Source organism: Mugil cephalus, chromosome 7, assembly GCF_022458985.1.
Source record: "Mugil cephalus isolate CIBA_MC_2020 chromosome 7, CIBA_Mcephalus_1.1, whole genome shotgun sequence".
Lineage (NCBI taxonomy): Eukaryota > Metazoa > Chordata > Actinopteri > Mugiliformes > Mugilidae > Mugil > Mugil cephalus.
The window spans coordinates 8,715,904-8,737,195 of NC_061776.1; the positions used below are offsets into that span (position 1 = coordinate 8,715,904).

At 42.9% G+C, this 21,292-nt stretch overlaps 1 protein-coding gene across 1 annotated transcript in view; it reads left to right on the forward strand.

The window, feature by feature from the left end:
* st6galnac5a (ST6 (alpha-N-acetyl-neuraminyl-2,3-beta-galactosyl-1,3)-N-acetylgalactosaminide alpha-2,6-sialyltransferase 5a) overlaps nucleotides 1–21,292 on the forward strand; it is a 52,675-nt gene that overhangs the window by 13,853 nt on the left and 17,530 nt on the right. The window contains exon 3 of the mRNA XM_047589611.1: nucleotides 19,400–19,812. Coding sequence (XP_047445567.1) covers nucleotides 19,400–19,812 — 413 coding nt within the window. The remainder of the gene's footprint in view (nucleotides 1–19,399; nucleotides 19,813–21,292) is intronic.

Genomic DNA, 21,292 nt, shown 5'->3' on the forward strand with positions numbered 1-21,292 from the left:
TCCACAGCCGCCGCCGTCACGTTCAACGTGTTTGTGAACGGAACTCGTTCGCATGTTTCTAATCACCGGTTTGGCTGTTATTGCTTCTCAGGTGCGTATCCATTAAGTAAATGAATAGGCATTACCTTGGCAATAAACATTAGCGTCATGATTCATTTTATTAGCGTTTTCCTATTAAAAGTCTGTGTCTCTCGAGAGCGCAGCGGAAAAACAGAAACAGGCTCTCGTCTAAGCTGCACTTGGACGCGGTGGACAGAGAATTATCGCTGTTATTCACTACTGCGCCACGGTCGAAAAGTCAATTACAAGTCCATCATTTAAATTAAGTAGAACAGTCATAATGTTATGCCTGATCGGTGTACTACAAACTAAAATCTGTGAAATTAGTAAAAATTTTGACCCACATGTTTTTTACATACAATATAGAAATAATGTTCACAAAATGCTCAATTTTCCTCCACTGTCGTTACTTAGTTCCAAAGCTGAGGGTCAGGCCCCATCAAAGGGTCACAGGATAAACCTGAGAGGGACGTGAGCCGACTGAGTGATGAATTAATCCTCTAATCTTTGCTATTTTGCGAACGCATTTAAAACACCTCAGAGGTTTGGAGGTGAAATCAGTCTCCGCTGAAAGAGCTCATTATTCAAGCTCCCGTCCAAATTTAGAAATTCATTCCAAATATTTGAGGGAAAAGAACCAAAGAAAATGAGAATGAATGTTTGTTCATCCATCCGCTGCTGTCGATTTGCCTGGTGGGTGCTATCAATGAAACTCAGAGCGCGGAGGTGGAAAATGGGATTAAAAAAATATGACATTTTTGTGTGTTTAACTTATTGGTGAACGCCGTCCTCTCCGTCTACGGCGCAACATCACAGCAACTTTATTATTAAGATTATGGAGCCACGTCAGGGAGAACCAGCACCACCCCACACTCTGAAAAATGATGATTTAACAATGTACATGGCTATTTATAAGTTATTTCAACATAGCTAGTATTAATGTTCATGTAGTTTATTTCAAACCGAACAGACAAGGACATAACATGGACATTATGGCAACAAAACCAAAACGACAAACACGTGCACACACATGAAGTTACTCTCTTACAAAACTCTCCTTTTTCAAGCAAGCAAATTCTCATTTCCCCTTTTTCTCCTCTTCCTTCCTTCCTTCCTTCCTTCTAAACTTCCGTTTGAATTGGTCGAGGTCATAGTTCTTCTACCCGTAGGAGATACTGCAGGAGGGTTGTAAAATCTTTGGTTGATTAGACATTTTCTGTATATATTTTTTTAATTTTTACCCACAATTTTCCCCCACACAGATAAATTTTTTAAATACACATTAACATGTTTTAGCAAAGGGATAAATGGAGGTATAAGACGTTGTCTTTCAGTCAACACTTCACTCATTCAGCGATACAGGAGCTGCCTCAGCAGCTGTTTCTCTCTCTTACTGTTGGCGCCTGTTTTCATGTCAGATAAATATGTTTTCAACTTTTTTTTGCATAAATCTGTTAATCAGCCTCAGTACATCAAAACTACTAAATATTAAAAATATATATATTTTAACCCTTTAAATGTTTAAAAAGAAAGTCACCGACATGACTTATGACTTATTTTCAATATAAAAAATAATTGGAAAAGGGAGATTTTTTGACTCCCATTATAAGTACATTTTGTGACTGCACAGACATGCCACTAAATAATTACAATCTTAAAAACATTTCCTGTTCAGAAGGGCTCAAATTTGACAAATGTAATGTTGATTACAAAATTGCACCATTTACCCATTACAGCTTAGTTTGTGTTTGACATATGGAGTTTCTGAGTGTTTCCACACACACACACACACACACACACACACACACTCCACCCTTTCAGTTATTGGTCTTTCATCAGAGAAATCAGAAAATAACTCCTCATCCTAATTATTTGAACTTATTTCTTTTCCTTTCACTCTACTCAAAAATGTTCGTGCTAATTTTTACCTTATATTTTTTCAGTAAACTATTTATTTAAAGACTCATTTAAAGGCAGAATACATTTTAATTTGCGCTAACTGAATACACCTCTATGTTGAGTGAAGGCAGAAATACCTGCTGAAAATTCATGCATTACTGAGTTAATACTGTTCATTTTTATTTAGACCAACGTGTTAAATGAAGTTGTCTTCTCATTATAATATATAACAAACTTTTTTTTTATGCGGAAAAAGCTTTTGAGTTTGAGCTATACTTACTGATGAACCCCATGATGAAGCAACAATATGCTCTAAAGCTTCTGAAGTTTTTAACTATATACATATAAACTATATATATATGGTAACACAGCACACATTTTAAAGTCTGTGTCAGTGAGGTTTAGAAGCATGTGATCTAAATACAGGTTTACATTTGTTTACCACTTAAAGGCAAGGAACCGTATATAATAACTTCATCGTAAAAAAGAAAAGCATCCTCATGTCCTACAGTAACACTCTTTGAAACTTTTCCAAGTATTTCAGTGAGTGCCCTGTAAAGGCTTGAATTTAAAGCATCCATTTAATGGTTTATCTACAAACTAAGCTAAAACAAAAGGCGTTTGTGAGTTGTTTGACTTTTCTCAAAGATCACTTATCTAAGTGGCTTCTTCACTTGGTTTCTTTCAGGAGTTTAGTGCTAAAAGCTTTTCAAACGCCTCCAGTCTGCGGCGTTAATGTACTTGCAAGCAGGTTTGAAAACTACTAAAAAAAAAAAGAAGAAGAAGAACGTGGTGTGACGTTGTAATGCTGCCGATCAAGGTCCTTAGATTTCTTGTACTCAATAGGATAAATTACCCTGAAAATGTCTTCAGTCTGAGTCCTGATAAACTTCATCCAAGGTTTTTTCTGAGTAAATCTGTTTAGTTTTTTTATGCACTAATACACAAATATACTCAAGGAAGCCCAAACTAGACCAGTATGGAAACCACTTGGAAGCTAGATTTTTATTTTTTTTATCTAAATCCAAATAGACATTGACTATATTTCCCTCTAGTAGCACCTTGAAATAGTAGATGTAACGGACACACGGACAGAGACTGGAGACACACTCGCGTGTCCTGTTTGCCAATATGAAATCTGCCGCGTCCTCAGAGATTCTTCCTGCCTGATGACTGTTGTCACTGGCAGCTGGTGTTTCACACACACACACACACACACACACACACACACACACACACACACACACACACACACACACACACACTCGTCCTTTTCAGTTACTGTCTCTCATTATCCTCTGTTCCGCCACATAATGGACACACTCCAACCGGAATATGTAGCACTGAAAATGTTTTCAGAGGGAAGCGAAGCCTTTTCCTCCGCACTAATAGAGCCAGTGTTTTACTGATGTCTTCTTTTTGTTTTTTTTTTCGTTTTTCTTTAACTCGTTGTCATATTTACGAGAACACAACAGTAATTGCTCCTTTGGGGTTCAGCTGGACGTAGCTCAGGACTGAAGCAGCCAGCCTCCATCCCTGGAAGAAGTTGCTGCTGGTTGGTGTGAAAGCCACCTCGTTGCCCCCGTTGTCGTCTTGAATTTGACGCTCAACAGTTCGCCTGAGAGCCATATTCAGATTTCCTCCCGCCGCCTCGGCCCGCGCATACATCCTTCTCCACGCTGAGATTATGCTGCACCTTTTATCTTTCAGTTTCATTTTCAACGCGCTGTATCTTGTGCAGAAAAGGGGACTTTTTGCAGCCGAGACGCGGACGTGATGTGAAAGTGAAGCGGCGCCTCGCGCTCAGTCATCTTCTCCAAGTCATTACACTCGCCGCACTTCTCTTAACAAGATCATCTTCTTGTTATTGATTCAGTCCATTGTTTACCACGCTGCGCTGGGCAATAACTATGCCTATCACTCCCAACAACCGATCTGAGAGGATTACGGGAACACATCGGCCCGCCACATCAAAAAACCATGAGCTGATGAAGGCGGCCGTGAGCCCACTTGCAAATGTGAAGCCTCCCAGCTCGCGTGCGGGGGCCAACTTCAGGTGTGCGGATGCGCTTTCGGAGAGGGGGAATCCTGCAGATGTGTTAATGATGTTTGCGCGGCTGCGGCTCTCCTCCCGCATAATGACCTTATCAGAGATCATAATTTCGGCGGCGCTGCGAAGCGACCGAGTGCGCGTTTCTAACTTTTCCCCCCATCAAAGGACGCCCCTGAAATCCCTCCGTGTCTCTCTGAAGGCGCTGCCCTACATTTCTCGGTCTCCAAAGTGCTTCTTTCTCTGACAGCCACTCCTTTTTCTTGCTCCTCTTTTTCATCTTTCAGATTGCCTTTCATTTTTCCCCCTCCTCGGCCCGCCTCTCTCTGTCATGGCTCCTCTCTCCGTCTCTTTCCTTCTTTCTCCCATCCCTCTGCCTCCCACTCTCCTCCTAATGTCCCTCTGTCATTTCCTCCTGGCTTTTTCCTCCTCTATCTTCTCGCCTTGCCACCTCCAATTGCAATTTTAGAGCAAAAACGTGTGAGGGTGGGTGGGGATGGAGGGGCGATCCTGTGACCTGGTAAATTGCACCTCATCTTTTGCATTCACGCCAAGGCAATGGTTCCTAGAGGGATGTGTCTGTGTGGTCCTCGCAGCAGCTCTCCACCATCCTATAGGTGGAGGATACAGGGACGAGCGACGGCTGCGTCATTTTAGAGGTCTGCACCAGTGGATTCGCAGGCTGATACGGAGCCAATTAAGGCCAAAGAGTGTGTGCTGTAACAATGTGAAACTCGACTGCCTGTGTCCAGTCTTTGCCAGCAGCTTGTGCCGAAAAAATCAGCAGGAAGAGGTGTTCTCTTTGGCGGGTGAGGTGTGATGGAGGCATAGCAGCAGGGGGAAATGAAGAGGGAGGGGAAAGAGCTGCGCCATTGTTCTTTCCACCTTTTTTTGTCCAGTGACGACAATGAGAGTTAAGGTTTAATGACAGAGTTGTGCCTTCGGGCCAGAGTTGGGCTCAGCGTTTGCTGCAGAGGTTGTTTTGTGTTCGGGATGCAAGGTCGTTTTTTTGATTGGATAGGGAACCCAGGGGACAGCGTGGTTGGACAGAATAACAGCAACAGCAGCTTCAGAGCAGATTTCAGCCTGGTGTAGCGTTGTCATGTTTATTTCCTGCAACCGATTCCAATCCGACTCTTAAATGGGTGGTTTCCGTGCTATAGACGCCTTCATGGCCCACGTCGCTGTGACGTCACAGTGTTAAATGGAGGCAGAACAGAGGGAAGCTTGAGGCGAACGCTGTCACTTTCGAAGATGAAAATGTCGTCTTGTTGTATCTTTTGGTGCCAAAACCGAAAAAGCTGAAAACACTAAGTTGACGTTTTATCACATCCCATCCCTGCCAGCCGTAGACAACTTTGGTTTGACCTTGGCCAATAAAGGAAAGGATTGGAGTGAGACAATCAACAACAACAACAACGCACACTTCACATCAGGTCAGACTAATATAATGCATCATCAGTTTCAGCCTGGATAACGTTATGGGTTAGAATAACCTGTGAAGTTACTTCATTATTTGGAGGATTCGTGTTACATGTTACTGCTAATGCTAACCTCTAGCTAACGCAAGGTTACATGCGTGTTTCAGGAGTATCCAAGCAGAAGTTGTATTTACTACGTTACTCTCCACAGTGGTTCCACTTACTTCTTGTAATATCTTTGTTGGTAATATCACTTGATAAAGACAGAGCAGACTTCGTCCCCTCTGTCTCCTCCTTTGGTCAAATCGTCCATCCAGTCAGTGAGTGTGTAGTCACATCAGTCACAGCCAACTTTTTAAAAAAACACTCATGGCCTCGGGGACTGAGTGTGTTAGTAGATACAAGCTGTGGCACTCGACTAGCGTGATTGAGGCAGCTCCTGTATCGCTGAATGAGTGACGAAGCGACTGATAGTTAACGTCTTCCGCCTCCTTTTATCCCTTTACTAAAATATGTTGGGTTAATGTTATTGTGTATTTTAAGACATTTGTGGGGGGAAATTAAATATATATATAATCAACCAAATACTTTGTGACCCTCCTGCAGTACCTCCACGGACTCCTAGGGGTTGCGGACCCCCTGTTGAAGACCTGTGGTTTAAGGTGCTACATAGACTTCATTTTTCAAGGGGACTGATCTATCCTGCCCTAGATGTAAACAGGCGCCAGCCAACATATGTCATATGTTCTGGTCTCATCTCAGGCTGAACATAGAAAAGCTATAGCTATATTCTCTTCAGCGTTGGACTGGAGATTAATCTTATTTAACTGGATAAAGGCAACACCGCCTTTTATTTGTTACTTTGAACATGAGTTTTCATCAGTTCCAGTCAGCTCTTTTTCTTTTCTTTGCTTTTACCCGAGAGTGTCTGGACCACACAGGTGATGGGTGTGATGTCTGGTGTCTGGTGTTTGTATGATCCGTCTTGTTATTGTCTTGTCTCTCTGTAGACCTGTATTTATGTACGTGTGTGCTTTGAGTCCTACCGCGTCCTTTTTGAATGGAATGTTTGTTGTTTGAATTTGAAAACTCCATAAAAACACTTTTCAATATTATTCCTGCAACAGATTTGAGGTCAGGTTTGAAGCGAGGGTTTAGCTGTTGTCAACCAAATGAGATCACTGCGGAGGCCAAAATAAAATCTCTTCAAATCTGCACTTCAGTGATTAGACAGCTGCACCGGCGGCTCCTTCACTGGCGCGATTAACGGAAGCCAGCGTGCAGCCCGCTCAGCGTCCACTATATTCCTCTGAACTCCTTCACGAAGCTGTTTATTTAAGCTGAAATTAACGCCGCGTGAAAAGCGTAGCCTATAATTCAGTTCCCACAGGACTCTGGTAGAAACTCAGAGAATTACTCAACAACAAACGTTCAACCTGGCTGCAGTTCCACTTTGATTACTTTGCAACAGGAAGTCATTCATTCCTTTTCTTTCTTTTCTTTTCTTTTTTTCTTTTTTTTTGCTTGTGAACATGTTGGAGGAAAAGTTCACAGTGTTGAAAAATCTTTGCTGGTGCCGTCATAAACCACTTCCCCGTGTTTTGGCGTCTGATAATCCTTCACACTAATGGATCTATATTTCAAATGTGCTTCTCCGTCCGAACCGTATTTCATTGTCTCACCAGCACTGGAAGCTACACACCCACACTAATGTACCTTTTTTTTTTAATGCTGTGTTGTTTTATGCTGTGACATAAACTGGACTGGACAGAAGTTATACTGTGTGTTAATTGCCGTATATCCATTATAGTTTAACCACATGATGTAACTGAATAGTTTCTGGTTTGTTGGCTTGTGCCACCCCCTTATGATTCTATGTGCTATGTGAGTAAAGTTGAATTTAAATTGAACTGAATGAGGGTCTGGAGGTCAGGTCAACACCTTGTGCTGTTCTTCACGTCATTTTTGAGTTGTTCCTGAAGCATGTGTGTCAGGCTGCGTCTTGCTGTGTTATTGCTATGGGGTGGGGGGGCGGGGGGGGGGGGGTGTCTGGTCTGGTCTAGGTGGGTGCTACATGTCTACGTAACACCCACACGAACGAATGTCGGGTTCAAAAGTTTCCCAGCAGAACACTGCGCTGTCACAAGACGACCATGATGTTATTTACTTCCCCTGTCAGTGGTCCTAATGTTATGGCTGATCAGTGTGTGTGTACCAACTGGCTGTAGTCTCCGTGGTGTGTTCACGTGCAAAGTCTTGGTCCAGACACGGGAGACATGTGGCGCCGTAACAGCGTGACCCGACAGTACCTTTAAATCTCAGTTGGAGTCATCCACACTTCATGAGACGAGGCCGTTTACTCGTGTTGTTCTCTCCGGGATGAAAGTCATTATTGCTTTGTTACTCGTGTGCATGTGTCTCTCTCTCTCTCTCTAGACACCTTCCCGCCGGCTCAATAGTGTCTACCCCCCTCACGCAGCTTTAAGCATTAATCCGTTTATTTGACCAGTTTATCTGTTGTGTATCTAAGAGCAGCGCCTGTCAGCTGCATCGTATCTTTTCAATTCTTCACCCTAATCAGTGATTTGTCTCCCGTTCAGGCAGCAGCCACGCTCAATTATCTGCTGTTGTTTTTTTTTTTTGTTTTTTTTCAGAAATAACAAAACCAGCGTGATGTTCTGGTTCACACTCGTCTGTCTGATTTTATTCTTCTTGGTCATTAATTTGATTGTGGAACGCAGCTGCTGTTGGAGTGCTCCAGATGTGCGCGCGGCTCGGCTTGACGTCCTCTAAACTGTTGCGTCCCACTCTCCGGCGGCCCGCGCGTGTTTACTTTGATCGCGCACGCGGACGCACATTAAACCTCTCCGCTCGCGCGCGCAGACGCGCTCGCTAAAGAGCTCTCTTTACTCTCGACTGGGCGCTTTGAAGATCAGAGCTCTGCCACCAGTGTCTCCTCTTCTTCAAACGCTCTGGATGATAGCGACTTTTATTTCAACCAGGGCCCCTGTAACAAGATCATCAGCCGTGTCACTTATTAAAAAAAAAATCTAAAAAAAAACACTCCATCAATGATTTTTCATTCACTCTTTATAGGTCAGATGTTGTTTTTTTTTCTGAAGCAGATAATTGCCCTCCATCAAAGGCGTCTTCTTTAAAGATCCTCACTGAAAACTCTGCGCTAATTACAAGCGGAGCATCAACCTGGAGTATGACTGCTGACCGCTGGATCTCCTAATTGCCCCTGTTTCAATATCCCCTCTCTGTTCTCCTACTCGTCCTCTTCCTCGTCCTCCTCCTCCTCTCCTCATCTTCATTAGTCCTGAGTTTACTTCCCACCTCGGTTCCCACTTAATGGCGGTCAAACGTGCACGCCAGGCAAACAGCTCCAAACAAACCCTCTTCCACCTGCAGAGCTCTACCTGCACACGAAATGTGCATATACACCTCTTTGCCTCTTTGTGTGTGTTCGTCGGCACAACACCAGCAGGTCTGATTCTCCTCTAAACGCAACGCCTTCACCACCACGGCTGAATTTTTCCCCGTTCTCTCGCCTGCAGCTATTTGAGATTTAACTCTAATTGGTAACTGCAGTCGCACCACCCCACGCGTCCGCTCCTCTTCGCCGCTGCAGACTCGTAATTGGTGTTTTGTTTCTCTATTTGTTAACGCCCCATTCCTTCGCCGCTTTTCGCTCTCTATGTTCCCGCTGAATGCGTTTCTTCGGGCCGTTCAGCGTTTCTGCCCCCCTCCTCCACGCCCCCCCTCCTCCTTCTCGCCGTCTGATATCACGAAACCGCACATTTCGGCTCTCGCAGCGGGAACCGGCTTTTGAATTAGCTTATTTTGAGGGCGTTTTCGTTATCTCTCAGATTTAAGGGTTTTTTAATGGTCCCTTTTAACAGGCAATTTCACAGAATGATCAAATAAGACATCAGCATTCCAATTTCACTCACAGAGATTTCTTTTTTACCAAGAAAAGGCTAAATTCAGATGACTTTGAGTTGATTATCGAGTGTTTTGTGTTTGTTTAGTAGTGTGGTTTCATCAGATGATCTGAAATGTCTGTTTCTTTAATTTACTAAACTATTTCAGCAACAAAACCCTTACAGCGTTGATGTTTCTCTGACTGTCCCCATAGCACCAATGTCAGTTTTAATGTGTCAGATGTTTAGTTTATGATCAAAAATGTCCAGAACTAATTAAAGTTTCCTCCGTCCAGTAACTGTCAAACATCAGCAAACAAACACACTTTGAATTGTGTTTGTAATTATTTTTCAGCATTGGCATTAGTATTATTAGTGTTAGGCCAAAAACACAGTCAGAGTCTGCACAGTACGCTCCGGTCCTCACTCGTGTTTTGGTGTAATTAATTCTACTATACCTCCATCACTTACAGGGAAATGTTAGCTTATACACTGTACTTATTTTTTATTTTTTAATTTGTTTAATTTAGTGTCATGTGGCTGCTGTACAGAGTGGTTGGCATGGCAGCTGATGTTTGCCACTAACATGATGGAGGTCGAGCTTATGACCTATACTTCAGCCAGCCACCAGGGGGAGCTGTACTTGCTTTGGCTTCACTTTTGAGGAGCTGTTCCGCCGTACAACTTTATACAGTCTACGGCCACCAGAGGACCTGGCGTGGCCTTTTAGTTATTCTTTTAATTAAGTTAAATGTGCAAACGGCATCATTTTGGTTGTGCATGCATAGCAGGTTAGTCTACTAGGCTAGGTCAATGCTCATTGGTCGCGTAAACTTGTTATATTTGATTTGCTCTCTAAACGTAACATTGAGCGGCGTAAACTTTTATTATCGTCTTCGTCTATATACTGTGCATACATAGCCTTGTAAGTGACATGATACGGAAATTAACCACAACAAAAAACTGAAATCCGCTAATAATAATTAATAATGACATTAATAATAATAAAGAAAAATGTGTTTCGTTTTTGATACTGCTGTGTATCTGCTGTGTGATGTCGGCACCTCGTTGCTTTGGCACCAACTCTGTGGCCAAAACACACAAACACACACTCTTCATGCCGCACAGATCGGTTTAATGCGACATTGTATTCTGGAGGGTGTCTCCTGAAAACAGCCAGAAGCTGCAGTTGATGTTGATATAGGATGGAACAACAGGAAACAAGTGAGTTTAGACAGCGACTCTCTGTCTTCTGTGGGCTAATCAAAGGGTTTAAATGAGGTCTTCTGCGTTTCTTTCCTCCAGTGCAGTAAATAGCTGCATTTGTCAGATTATCTTAAACGTGTCTATGTCGCTTTTTCTTGGCATCGTACTAAGATGGACAAATCCTAAGTGACGCCAACTTTAGGATTTCTGAAGAGTGGTTTAAAAGCTCAGTGCGGATCCCACCGACAGTCACATCTTGGCTTTGCTTGCTAATTCAAGAGTAGACAGAGGTGGAGTGGAGATGCCGAGGCAATTTATGATGGCACCCACCCATTTGTACCCAACATTAAAGATGTTTATTTATGTTGTAACGTCAGGCATCTTAAAGTGGAGGTTAAAGGGACTGACTTTTGGTGCCAGCCTCTAGTGGTCATTTGAGGAATGACCAGGTTGCTACTTTAAAACCGATCATCTTCACTGGGGTCATGTGTTGCCAGCATTGTGCTAAAATATAACTTTGTGGTACTTGTACTTGAGTATTTGTGTTTTATACCACTATTCAGAGAGGTTTAACCTCCTGAGACCCCGCGTCCTCATATGGGGACATTAAGTTTTAGGTTTTATTGCAGCTTATTCTGCTTTATTTAAACTCGTGTGGGTAGTAGCAAAGTAGCAAACATGATAGCGGATTCATTCTACAGACGATCACAGGACAAAGGTAGATGAGGTAGAAAACATCACTGAATTTTACAGTTGAAACTTGTTTATTTATTCTTATTAATGTTCTTAGCTAGATATGACCTTCAAATTTAACAAATTTTATCATTAGCAATGAGTTATAATGTTGCTAATTAGCAGGTCCTTGTTTGAGGACGTTGGGACTTCATTGTTCTGTCTTTGCTCAGCCATGTACAGGTATTAAACAGTTTCATATTTTGTCATACATTGGGTGAGTTTATTATAATATAAATAATTAAATGACTTCCTGTTCAAAGATGATGCTTAGTTTTTATACGTCTTAGATACTACTGATCCCAAATACTGTGGAGAAATTCAAAAACAAATAAAAGCTTGGGTCTCAAGAGGATATTGTATTTTTTTTTTAATTTTTTAAAAAAAAATTTTACTATGTTTTTAACCATTCATAAAATTACAACACATTGTTAAAGACTGATAGTAGAACTGCAGGGATTATATGCAATAGTCGTATCGGTTGTTTTATTCGAGAACACTTGTTCCGTTTGTGTATAGCACGTTCTGCATCTCAGCTTCATTTAGATTTCAGCGTGAAAGCAACCGGGTCTAAAAGCGGCTCAGTTCTTTTTGTACTTTATGTGTGTTTTGAATAACACACATCTAAGAAAGTTATTTCCGCCGCACGCCCAAGGAAAGAATGAAACGGCATAGATGCAACGACCAGATGCAATGTGCAGTAATGAAACAGGACCTTTCCGCTGTGGCTCGTATGCTGAAGCAAATGAAAGAATGTAAACACGGTTACTGCTCACAGCTGCTTCTTCTATAGCTGTGATAGTAAAGACGAGATGATTAAAAGATTTTAAGAGCACACTCAGTATTGGTGTTATAACGTGTTTGTGTGTATTGGTGTGAAACTGTTGATTTTGCATTTACTGCCTTAATGTCTCATCTTAAATGTGTCTCATGTGACTCAGTAAACTCAGCATTCAAAGTCAACAACTTACGTTAGAGACAAACTGTAACAAAAGTTGTATGTTGCATCGTCTTTTCCATTTTTTTTCTTTTTTAGAAACTTTCAAGAGTTTTTTTTTTTTTTTTTTTTGCCTCAAGTCATTAATGTGCAACTGTGGTAGTTGCCTTCCCCCCCTGAGGAGGCTACAGAAAACAAAGGCGCCTCTGACGAGCCTAAAGGTCAGCCGGGAGCAGGCGCAAAGCGCTTTGCTCCATCGTGGCATCTCGGGGCGAGACCAGACAGCCAGACAGCGTCCTGCTGAGCCGGATGATTGCCGCCTCTCAGCGCTCACATTTACAGGCCATATCCTCCATTTCGCATCCTTGAAACCCCCCCACCACCACCCCCCTCCCACTGCATTCACCCACATGAAATCAATAACAACACTCGAATCCTATTTTTCTGCTCCGAGGGGGTATGGCATACGTCAAGCGTAATGCTTCGCTGTAGTGTAGTGTAAGTATGCCTTTCCCTCCAGGGACCAGGCCGAGGTGGGGGAGGGAGAGAGGGGGGAGGGGGAGGAATTACAGCTGTGATTTCATGCCCCCTTAAGACCCATGTGAGTTTTAACCGCCAATTATTCCCTGTGTTACCCATGGGCAGCGGAGGCCCGTGAGCACTGACCACGAAGCCAATCAAGACTGCGGCGTTGCACAGGCTCCTTCATCTACAATCACATCGTAATCATATGTGATTATATGAGTCCTGTATGGCTTTTATTCCTCCCTGTAGCTTAATTACACACTCTCATACGCGGCCTCCAAATGCTACGCAGTAAGCCTCTCGACCGACACACATCACAGGCAGGAAACGCTTTTTGAAATGGCCGAGCGTCAGGTTTGTTCTGCCCCCCCTTCCCGTCCCCCAGCCTCTCCTCCCCAGGTGGTTTGGGACCGAGCCGCCCTTCCTTTTCATCGCCTCCGCTGCCTCTCAAGGTTAATCCTCGCGGCTCTGACAGCCATGTTTTTCCCCGGGTCAGGAAGTCAGGCGGGGCGAGCGCCGGGCGGTGCGGTGACGGCTCCTGCAGCCCTGTGAAGGACAGGCTCAGAGGAAGCAGACGAGGGTTCAGATGCAGACAGAATGAGGAAATGAGAAGGGCGGCCTCCGCTGTCTGAGTTGTCTCCCTGGCAGGCGGAGCAGAGATGTGACTGGGCCGCTATCTGACGCTGCTGTTGTTGTTTTTGTACCTTTACTAGGCCACTGTGGATGGATGGATGGGCTCTCTGAAACCAGGACAGGCTCCTGGTGTGAGCCAAAGTGGGACAAGGTTACCCTTCATCCTTCTTATGCTGAGAAGCTCAAAAAAAAAAAAATACATTGTAGCTCTGTGAATGTATTTTACATAGGCAAATGCACTGATGAGGCATAACATTACGGCCACTGACTGGTGAAGTAAATTACTTGTCACAATACAATGTCTTTAGACATGAACCATCCACCTAGACCAGATAATCCCACCCCATAGCAATGACTCTACTTAATGGCAGCAGCCATCCCCAGCAGGATGCAGCCTGGACACAGACTCACACACAAAAACAGTTTAGAAACAGTTTAGGAAAAACTAAAATAAAATATGGAGAACAGCACAAGGTGACCTGGCCTCCAAATTTAGATCCCAAACTCATCAAGTATCTGTGGGATGATCAACAGAGACACCCATGTCCATTCTCTGATGAGTCACGGCTGTTTTGGAGGCACAAGTGGAGACCGGCACAATATTAGGAAGGTGGTCATAATGTTACGCCTGATCGGATCAGTTCCATCTAACACAATCATCCAGAGCTTTAATAATGCTCAAAGCAGTCAGTCACTTTTATTTAAGAAAAATAGAATCACTGGGTGCTTCTCTTGATTTAATGGTTAGTCAAATAAAACAAGACTTCAGTGGAAATTATTCTTTTAAATCAAATGATTTATTGAGGAAATTATTAATAAAAGAACGAATAGTAATAAAGGGAAATTAAGTCAGTGGTTCTGCAACAGTGGCACATTTTCTAGCCCCCCCCCCCCCCCCCCGCCCCCGCCCGCCACCACCCTGCTCTTCTTCAGTCAGTGAAATAATAAATAGATGAATTATCTCCATCGTCCCTAAAGGGGAATCTGTGTCCAAAGCTGGCACGTGTCCACGTCTCATGAGAAAGGCACAAATACATATTGACACATTGACATATGGCCATATATACGGGTAGTCATGCCCCTAATGTGAACCTATAGGCACTGACTTAAGTAGTTTTTTTTTTTTTTTGAATGGTCTAATTGTTTCGCTGAGTTTATGGGATGGGAATATGGGAACGAGCTGAGGTTCAGCTCTCAATTGAAACTCATTCCCTTTTATAATCTATTCTTCAGATATGGTAATCTTAAATATAGAACAGTATATAAAAAAGTCCTACTTCTTCAGACAAATACTACTACTCATGTTCACTCACCGGGCACTTTATTAGGTACACCTTTCTAGTAAAAGGTTGGACCCCCTTTCACCTTCAGAACTGCCTCAATTCTTAGTGTCATACTTTCAACAAGGTGTTGGAAACTTGGAGATTTTGCAGATTTGTCGGCTGCACATTTATGATGAGAATCTCCCGTTCCACCACATCCCAGTGGTGCTCTGTTGGATTGAGATCTGGTGACTGTGGAGGCCATTGGAGTACAGTGAACTCATTGTCATGTTCAAGGAACCAGTTTGAGATGATATGAGCTTTGTGACATGGTGCATTATCCTGCTGGAAGTAGCCGTCAGAAGATGGTGCACTGTGGTCATAAAGGGATGGACATGGTCAGCAACAATACTCAGGTAGGCTGTGGCATTTAAACCATGCTCAGTTTGTACTAAGGGGCCAAAGTGTCCCAAGAAAATATCCCCCACACCATTACACCACCACCAGCCTGAACCATTGATACAAGGCAGGATGGATCCATGCTTTCATGTTGTTTACGCCAAATTCTGACCCTGACATCTGAATGTCGCAGTTGAAATCAAGACTCGTCAGACCTGGCAACGTTTTTCCAGTCTTCTATTGTCCAGTGTTGTTGAGTCTGTGTGAACTGTAGTCTCAGTTTCCTGTTCTTAGCTGACAGGAGTGGCCCCCAGTGTGGTCTTCTGCTGCTGTAGCCCATCTTCTTCAAGGTTGGATGTGTTGTGCGTTCAGAGATGGTATTCTACATTCCTTGGTTGTAACCAGTGGTTATTTGAGTTACTGTTGTCTTTCTATCGTCTCCAACCAGTCTGCCCATTCTCCTCTGACCTCTCACATCAACTGCCGCTCACTGGATATTTTCTCTGTTTCAGACCATTCTCTGTAAACCCTAGAGATGGTTGTGCTTGAAAATCCCAGTAGATCAGCAGTTTCTGAAATACTCAGACCCGTCCGGCACCAACAACCATACCACGTTCAAAGTCTCTTAAATCCCCTTTCTTCTCCATTCTGATGCTTAGTTTGAACTTCATCAAGTTGTCTTGATCACCTCTACATGAATAAATGCATTGAATTGCAGCCATGTGATTGACTGATTAGCTATTAAACAGGTGTACCTAATAAAGTGGCCAGTGAGTGTATACTAATGCAGCCTTAACTACATTTCACAATTTGATGGATTAGTTCAATGTTTTGTTTTTTGCCTTTTGTTGCATCATGCCTCAGTATATGTAGATAGATCTCTATGACTTGTAAAAGTAGCCAAAATGTGTGGACACTCTGAGTGCTCGCAGGACACAAACACACTCTGTTGTTTTGTTTTACTTCTTCGGACCTGAACTAGTTATTCAAATTAAATAGTAATTGCAGAAATTTGACACCTACGGCGATGAGGTCAAATGAAAATATCCGTCCGTGGTTAAATAAATGTTGTGGAGAGGAAAAGAAGAGAAGAATATAAGCTGGTGGTCGAAACTACTTTTAACTCCCTGAAGAATGAAGTTACAGTGTTGTGCGCCGTCTTTCATCTTTCCCACATCCGTTGGACGCCTGTTGCCTGGTTGCGAATTGAACTGAATTGTTTTGCATTCTGTGCAATTATCTCTAAAATAAAACTCGTTTCCTGGAAACGTCAGACGAGCATTTAGGCGGAGCGGCTTTGAGAATGGTCCCTGACTTTCTCCTTTCTAATGTCCACCTGTGAGACAAAGGAGCCAAACAGCTACGAGAATCCATTATTTACTCTGGATATTCGCCGCAGTTATATTATTGATCGCGGCCTTGGCCAGGCGTTGTAACCGCACATGGAAGGAAAACTCAAAGTAACACTCGCAGGGTTTAAACGTAGCGGATCTTTTAATTATGATCAAAGGTGTTTTGTTCAGTAAGGAGGAACAAAGCTGGTGATTTGAAATTCATAAATGTTGAATGCTCCTTGAATTATAAACCATTTACTGTATGAATCATTAAACGGAGCGCTCTTTTCAGAGCCGGTTTTTCGAGGATAAATTCGATTTGAAGGCAAATATTCCGTTCTGAGGAGTCAGCAGGCGCTCACATCCAGTTCTGGGTTAAACCAGGGGCTACATCGACTCCATCCCCTCAACCCAAACTGCCATATTGGAAGGGTCACGTAATTCTGGCTAAAATGGAGAGCCTTGTCCAGACCATCCAGCCTATTTCTCGGTAATAGCCTGACTGAGCTCCCTGAAGAGGCCAATTCTGGCCAGCAAGGCCCACTTAAATTCTCCGTGAGACAGAGGAAGAGAGAATAAGGTCTGTGGAGCCACTTAAAAGCCCCTGGGTAAAAATGGGATTTCTGACCTGTTCCACTGGTGTCGCAGCTCTGCAGCCAGATTGGCTGTCAAAGCGCTGCCAGGTGGTAGAGGGGAGGGAAGGGAAGGGGGAGACGGGAGGAATGGACGGATGCTGCTGCTGCTGCTGCTGCTGGTGATGATGTAGACCACCAGGACCTCATTAGCTCAACATTTCATCAAACACTACAGCACCAGCTCTCACTGCCGCTATATATCTTCCTCTATACGTCCACGTTTTTTTATCGCTTTCATGCTCCTTCTCTGTTCCCCTTTGCTTTCACACTCTCCCTTTTCTTCCTCCACCACCTCAACAAACCCTCCGCTAATCTGCCTCCGAGTCAAAGTCTGCAGATGACGCCGATAATGACACCCCCGCGCCAACATCTCTCCGTAACCATTTGTTCTTGTTAATGCCGTGAAAATGTAAATTTGTTGTGTCTCTTGGAATGTAAATAACCGCCGCGTTCCTGCTGGGGTGATATTTCAGGGCACATTAAAGGCTTCTGCAGGCCTGGTTTGCATATCGTTGATTTACACCACTTGCGGAAGCAAGAAAAATCCCAGGCCTGCCCACTCGCACACACGCTAAGTTGCTGTGCAGCAGCCGCACACACACACCAACGACATGTAAAGAGACTTAACGTACATAAATGGGTCTAGGTTAATGATTTATGGAACGAAAAAAGAGGGCATGCACTTCATGAATGTTGCATGTACGAATGTGAGACGTCAACTGAAAACCAAGGATGTACCTATAACAACAGAAGGGGAGAAATAAAAGTATAAAAGAAACAGCAGAGCAAAGAGCAGGAAGAAGTCACATAGGTTTATATGTATATATATATATAGCCACAATGTAGTTTAAAATTGACAAATTACAAAAAAAAAAAAAATACTGGTGGCTGAGGCCTTTAAACTGCTTTTACAAATATATAATTACAGTAATTATCCTTTTCCTCAGTTAACTGAGTTAATGTGTTGTTTATGTTGTTCATTTAATCTGTAAAACACAAGAAAACAGTGAAGGCGTTCACCTGTTTTCACGCGTATTTGAAAAGAAAACGACACAAATACACTTTGATTTCATTGTCTGTTGATCGTTTACCTGTTTCAGCTCGCTCTTGTTAGTTTCATGTAAGAACGCGATGCCACAGTGTCATCATTTTGATTTTTGTGAGCAAAGATAAAAGCAATAACCTGTCGGAAAAAGTAGAATGAAACAAACATGATACAATAAGCGATGTCATTGAAGACATATAGTGTGGATACGTATTTATGTGGCCAATATACTTTATGCATTGAGCTGTACATACACCGATCAGGCATAACATTATGACCACCTACTTCCAAAACGGTCAGAGAATAGACATGGGCCTTTTGAGGGTGTCCTGTGGTAACACAATGTTAGTGGGGTCCTATGGGTTGAGGGGAGGATCCCGTACTGGGGATATCTCACGGGATACTTGAATTTTACCTGGTCCCCTAGTTCTTCATGTTTTTTGTGAGTTCCTAAACCATTTTTGTGTGTGTGTCAGGCTGCATCCTGCTGCCATCAAGGAGAGTATACGGTTGCTATGGGGTGGGGGGTGCCTGGTCTGGTCTAGGTGGGAGCTACATGTCTATGTAACATCCACTTGAATGAATACCAGGTCCAAAAGTTTCCTAGAAGAACACTGAATTGTCACAAGATGGTCAATGTGATTTACTTCTCCCAATATTACGCAGGTGGTCATAATGTTATGGCTGATCATGTACATGAAATCACGTTCTCATTTGGTTTGATTTGCGTACGTCAGTACCTGTCTGTGCTTGAGGAGCAGGTATTAATTCCACATGCTCTCATCATATGCTCTGTATCGTGGCACCAGTTTTCCATGTCACATATATTCTCTACAGGTTCACATTTAATAAGTATTCCACATGAATTCCATGCATCAAACGTCGGTGTTGGAGGTAAACACACATTCCTCTGTTGTTCGCGCGAGAGAGAAAGATTTAAGGTGAATCCTTTGTAAGACCCCGGGGTTTCTACCGATCGCAAAGCAATATGACAAGGTACATATACCCAGGAGGCTCTGTCGCTACCCATTTGTCAACAAAGCATTTTCTGCCTCAAACACACAGAGAAGCTTTTTACCAAAGTTCCCCTAGGTGAGCGCTTCTGTCTCCTTTGCATATTTCTGTATAAACTAAGGCTAAACAGAACTTCACAGCATTTTCGAGAGTTTGCAGGCTTACAAACAAACACGGGGAAAAGACTAACAGGAAGATTCTGCCGCCGTGCTGCGGCTGCATCCACACAGAGACGAGGAGACGGCAAATATTTGCGAGGGAAAGTTTATTTATTTTTTTCTCATTTTGTCGCTTCTTGTTTCCCTTGTTTCCGCTGATCAGCCGCTCAGGATGCACTGCCAGACCTGCGCCCTGGTCACCAGCTCGGGTCACCTCACCGGGGGCGGCCGGGGAGAAGAGATCGACCGGGCCGAGTGCGTCATCCGCATGAACGACGCCCCCACCGCCAGGGGCTACGCCCGGGACGTGGGCCGCCGCACCTCCCTGCGCGTCATCGCCCACTCCAGCATGCAGCGCGTCCTGCGGAGCCGCCACGAGCTGCTCAACGCCAGCCAGGACACGGTGTTCATCTTCTGGGGCCCCAGCAATTACATGAGGCGGGACGGGAAGGGGCTGGTCTACAACAACCTGAGGCTGATGAATCAGGTGCTGCCCAAGCTCAAGGTCTACATCATCTCCTGGCAGAAGATGCTGCAGTTTGACGAGCTCTTCAAGAAGGAGACGGGCAAGGACAGGTGAGGGTGTCGGGATGAATGTGTAGTCAGTCAACAGAAGACAGATCCAGTTCCAGATATTGTTGGCTCTGCAAATGTGGTGATTTGCAGTTTTTGTTTCATAAGCCGAGCATCTCTGGTCCTTTTGATCAGACAAAATTTGCAATCTGACATGAGTGGCATAGTGGGAAGTTGAAAACTGTCACCGTTTTAATACGATTTATTAACGTAAAACTAATGCAGTGAATAAAAAACTAAATTGTCGTGGTTCAGGGTAATCTGTGTATGTTTTGGTCTTGTTTTTATTTTCCATTTATAAAAGGATATATATATATATATATAGATAAAAGAGCTGTTGTTTGATTTTCATGTTAAAAGTCAAAAATTAAAATTGAAATTCAAGGCATTTTTTCTTTATCAGGGTCGAGAATAGATAAAACTTTAAAAACTGTCCTATTTTTATTTTCTGTTTTTAAAAATAAAAGATAAAATCATTAGAAGACAGAAACAAAACGGAAAAAAAGCGCCTGTTTTTTCAAAGTAAGAGCACGATGTATGAGGACGGTGCTGCGTTTATGGCCAGAGCCCCCAAATACATGACTTATATGTGGTTTCCCGAGACTAACCCGGGCTAAAATGTCTCTGGAACATTACTCTGATGTCATTTTGATCTGATGACAAAACAAGGCTTGTCATCTGTAGAAATCTCTCCACCCATATCAGAGTAATGTTAGCTAGTAGCTAACTATTCCCTGATTATTATATGTAGTTATTTTAAGTTTTTACCTGAGATATGCGGCTTCGTTTTTCTGCAGTCATGTCCTCTTAACTGAGACTATTTTATTGTTTCGAAAAACAACGTACTGATCCATGTCCATCAACTTCTGTTACACAGCGTCATCCTCATACGTGCTCTTACTTTGAAAATTACAACTTTCGCTCGCACAGTATGAAAAAAATGAGCGCTTTTTTTTTTGGTTCTGTCTTCTAACGATTTTATTTTTTGTTTTTTAGAAGATAATTAAAAGGGAGCGGTTTTTAAAGTTTTATCCATCCATTCTCAAACCCGATAAAGAAAAGTGCCTTGAATTTCAGTTTTAATTTCTGACTTTTAAAATGAAAATCAAATAACCACTCATTTTCTGTTTTCTAATGTCCTTTTCTGAACGTAACATTCAATAACCAAAACATACACAGAGTGTTGGGCATCAGACAAAATGTTTCCTGCTTTTAAAATATGTAAAATAAGATGAAAATAAGTGTTAGTGTGCCTCTAACCTTGTCCTCATCTTCAAGTGATCTTACATTCTTAGTTTGGGAGAATGGATTTCCAATAAACGCTGGAGTGGAGTCCAACATGTAGAAAGCTGGGAAAGATTTCCAGTCAGGACCAGTTGTATTTTCATATATCATAATAAAAAGCTTCATTAGACTTTTCAGGGCAGCACAGTCAGTACTTATCCTAACGAGGTAAAATATTCAAAACTTATTTAACTAAGCT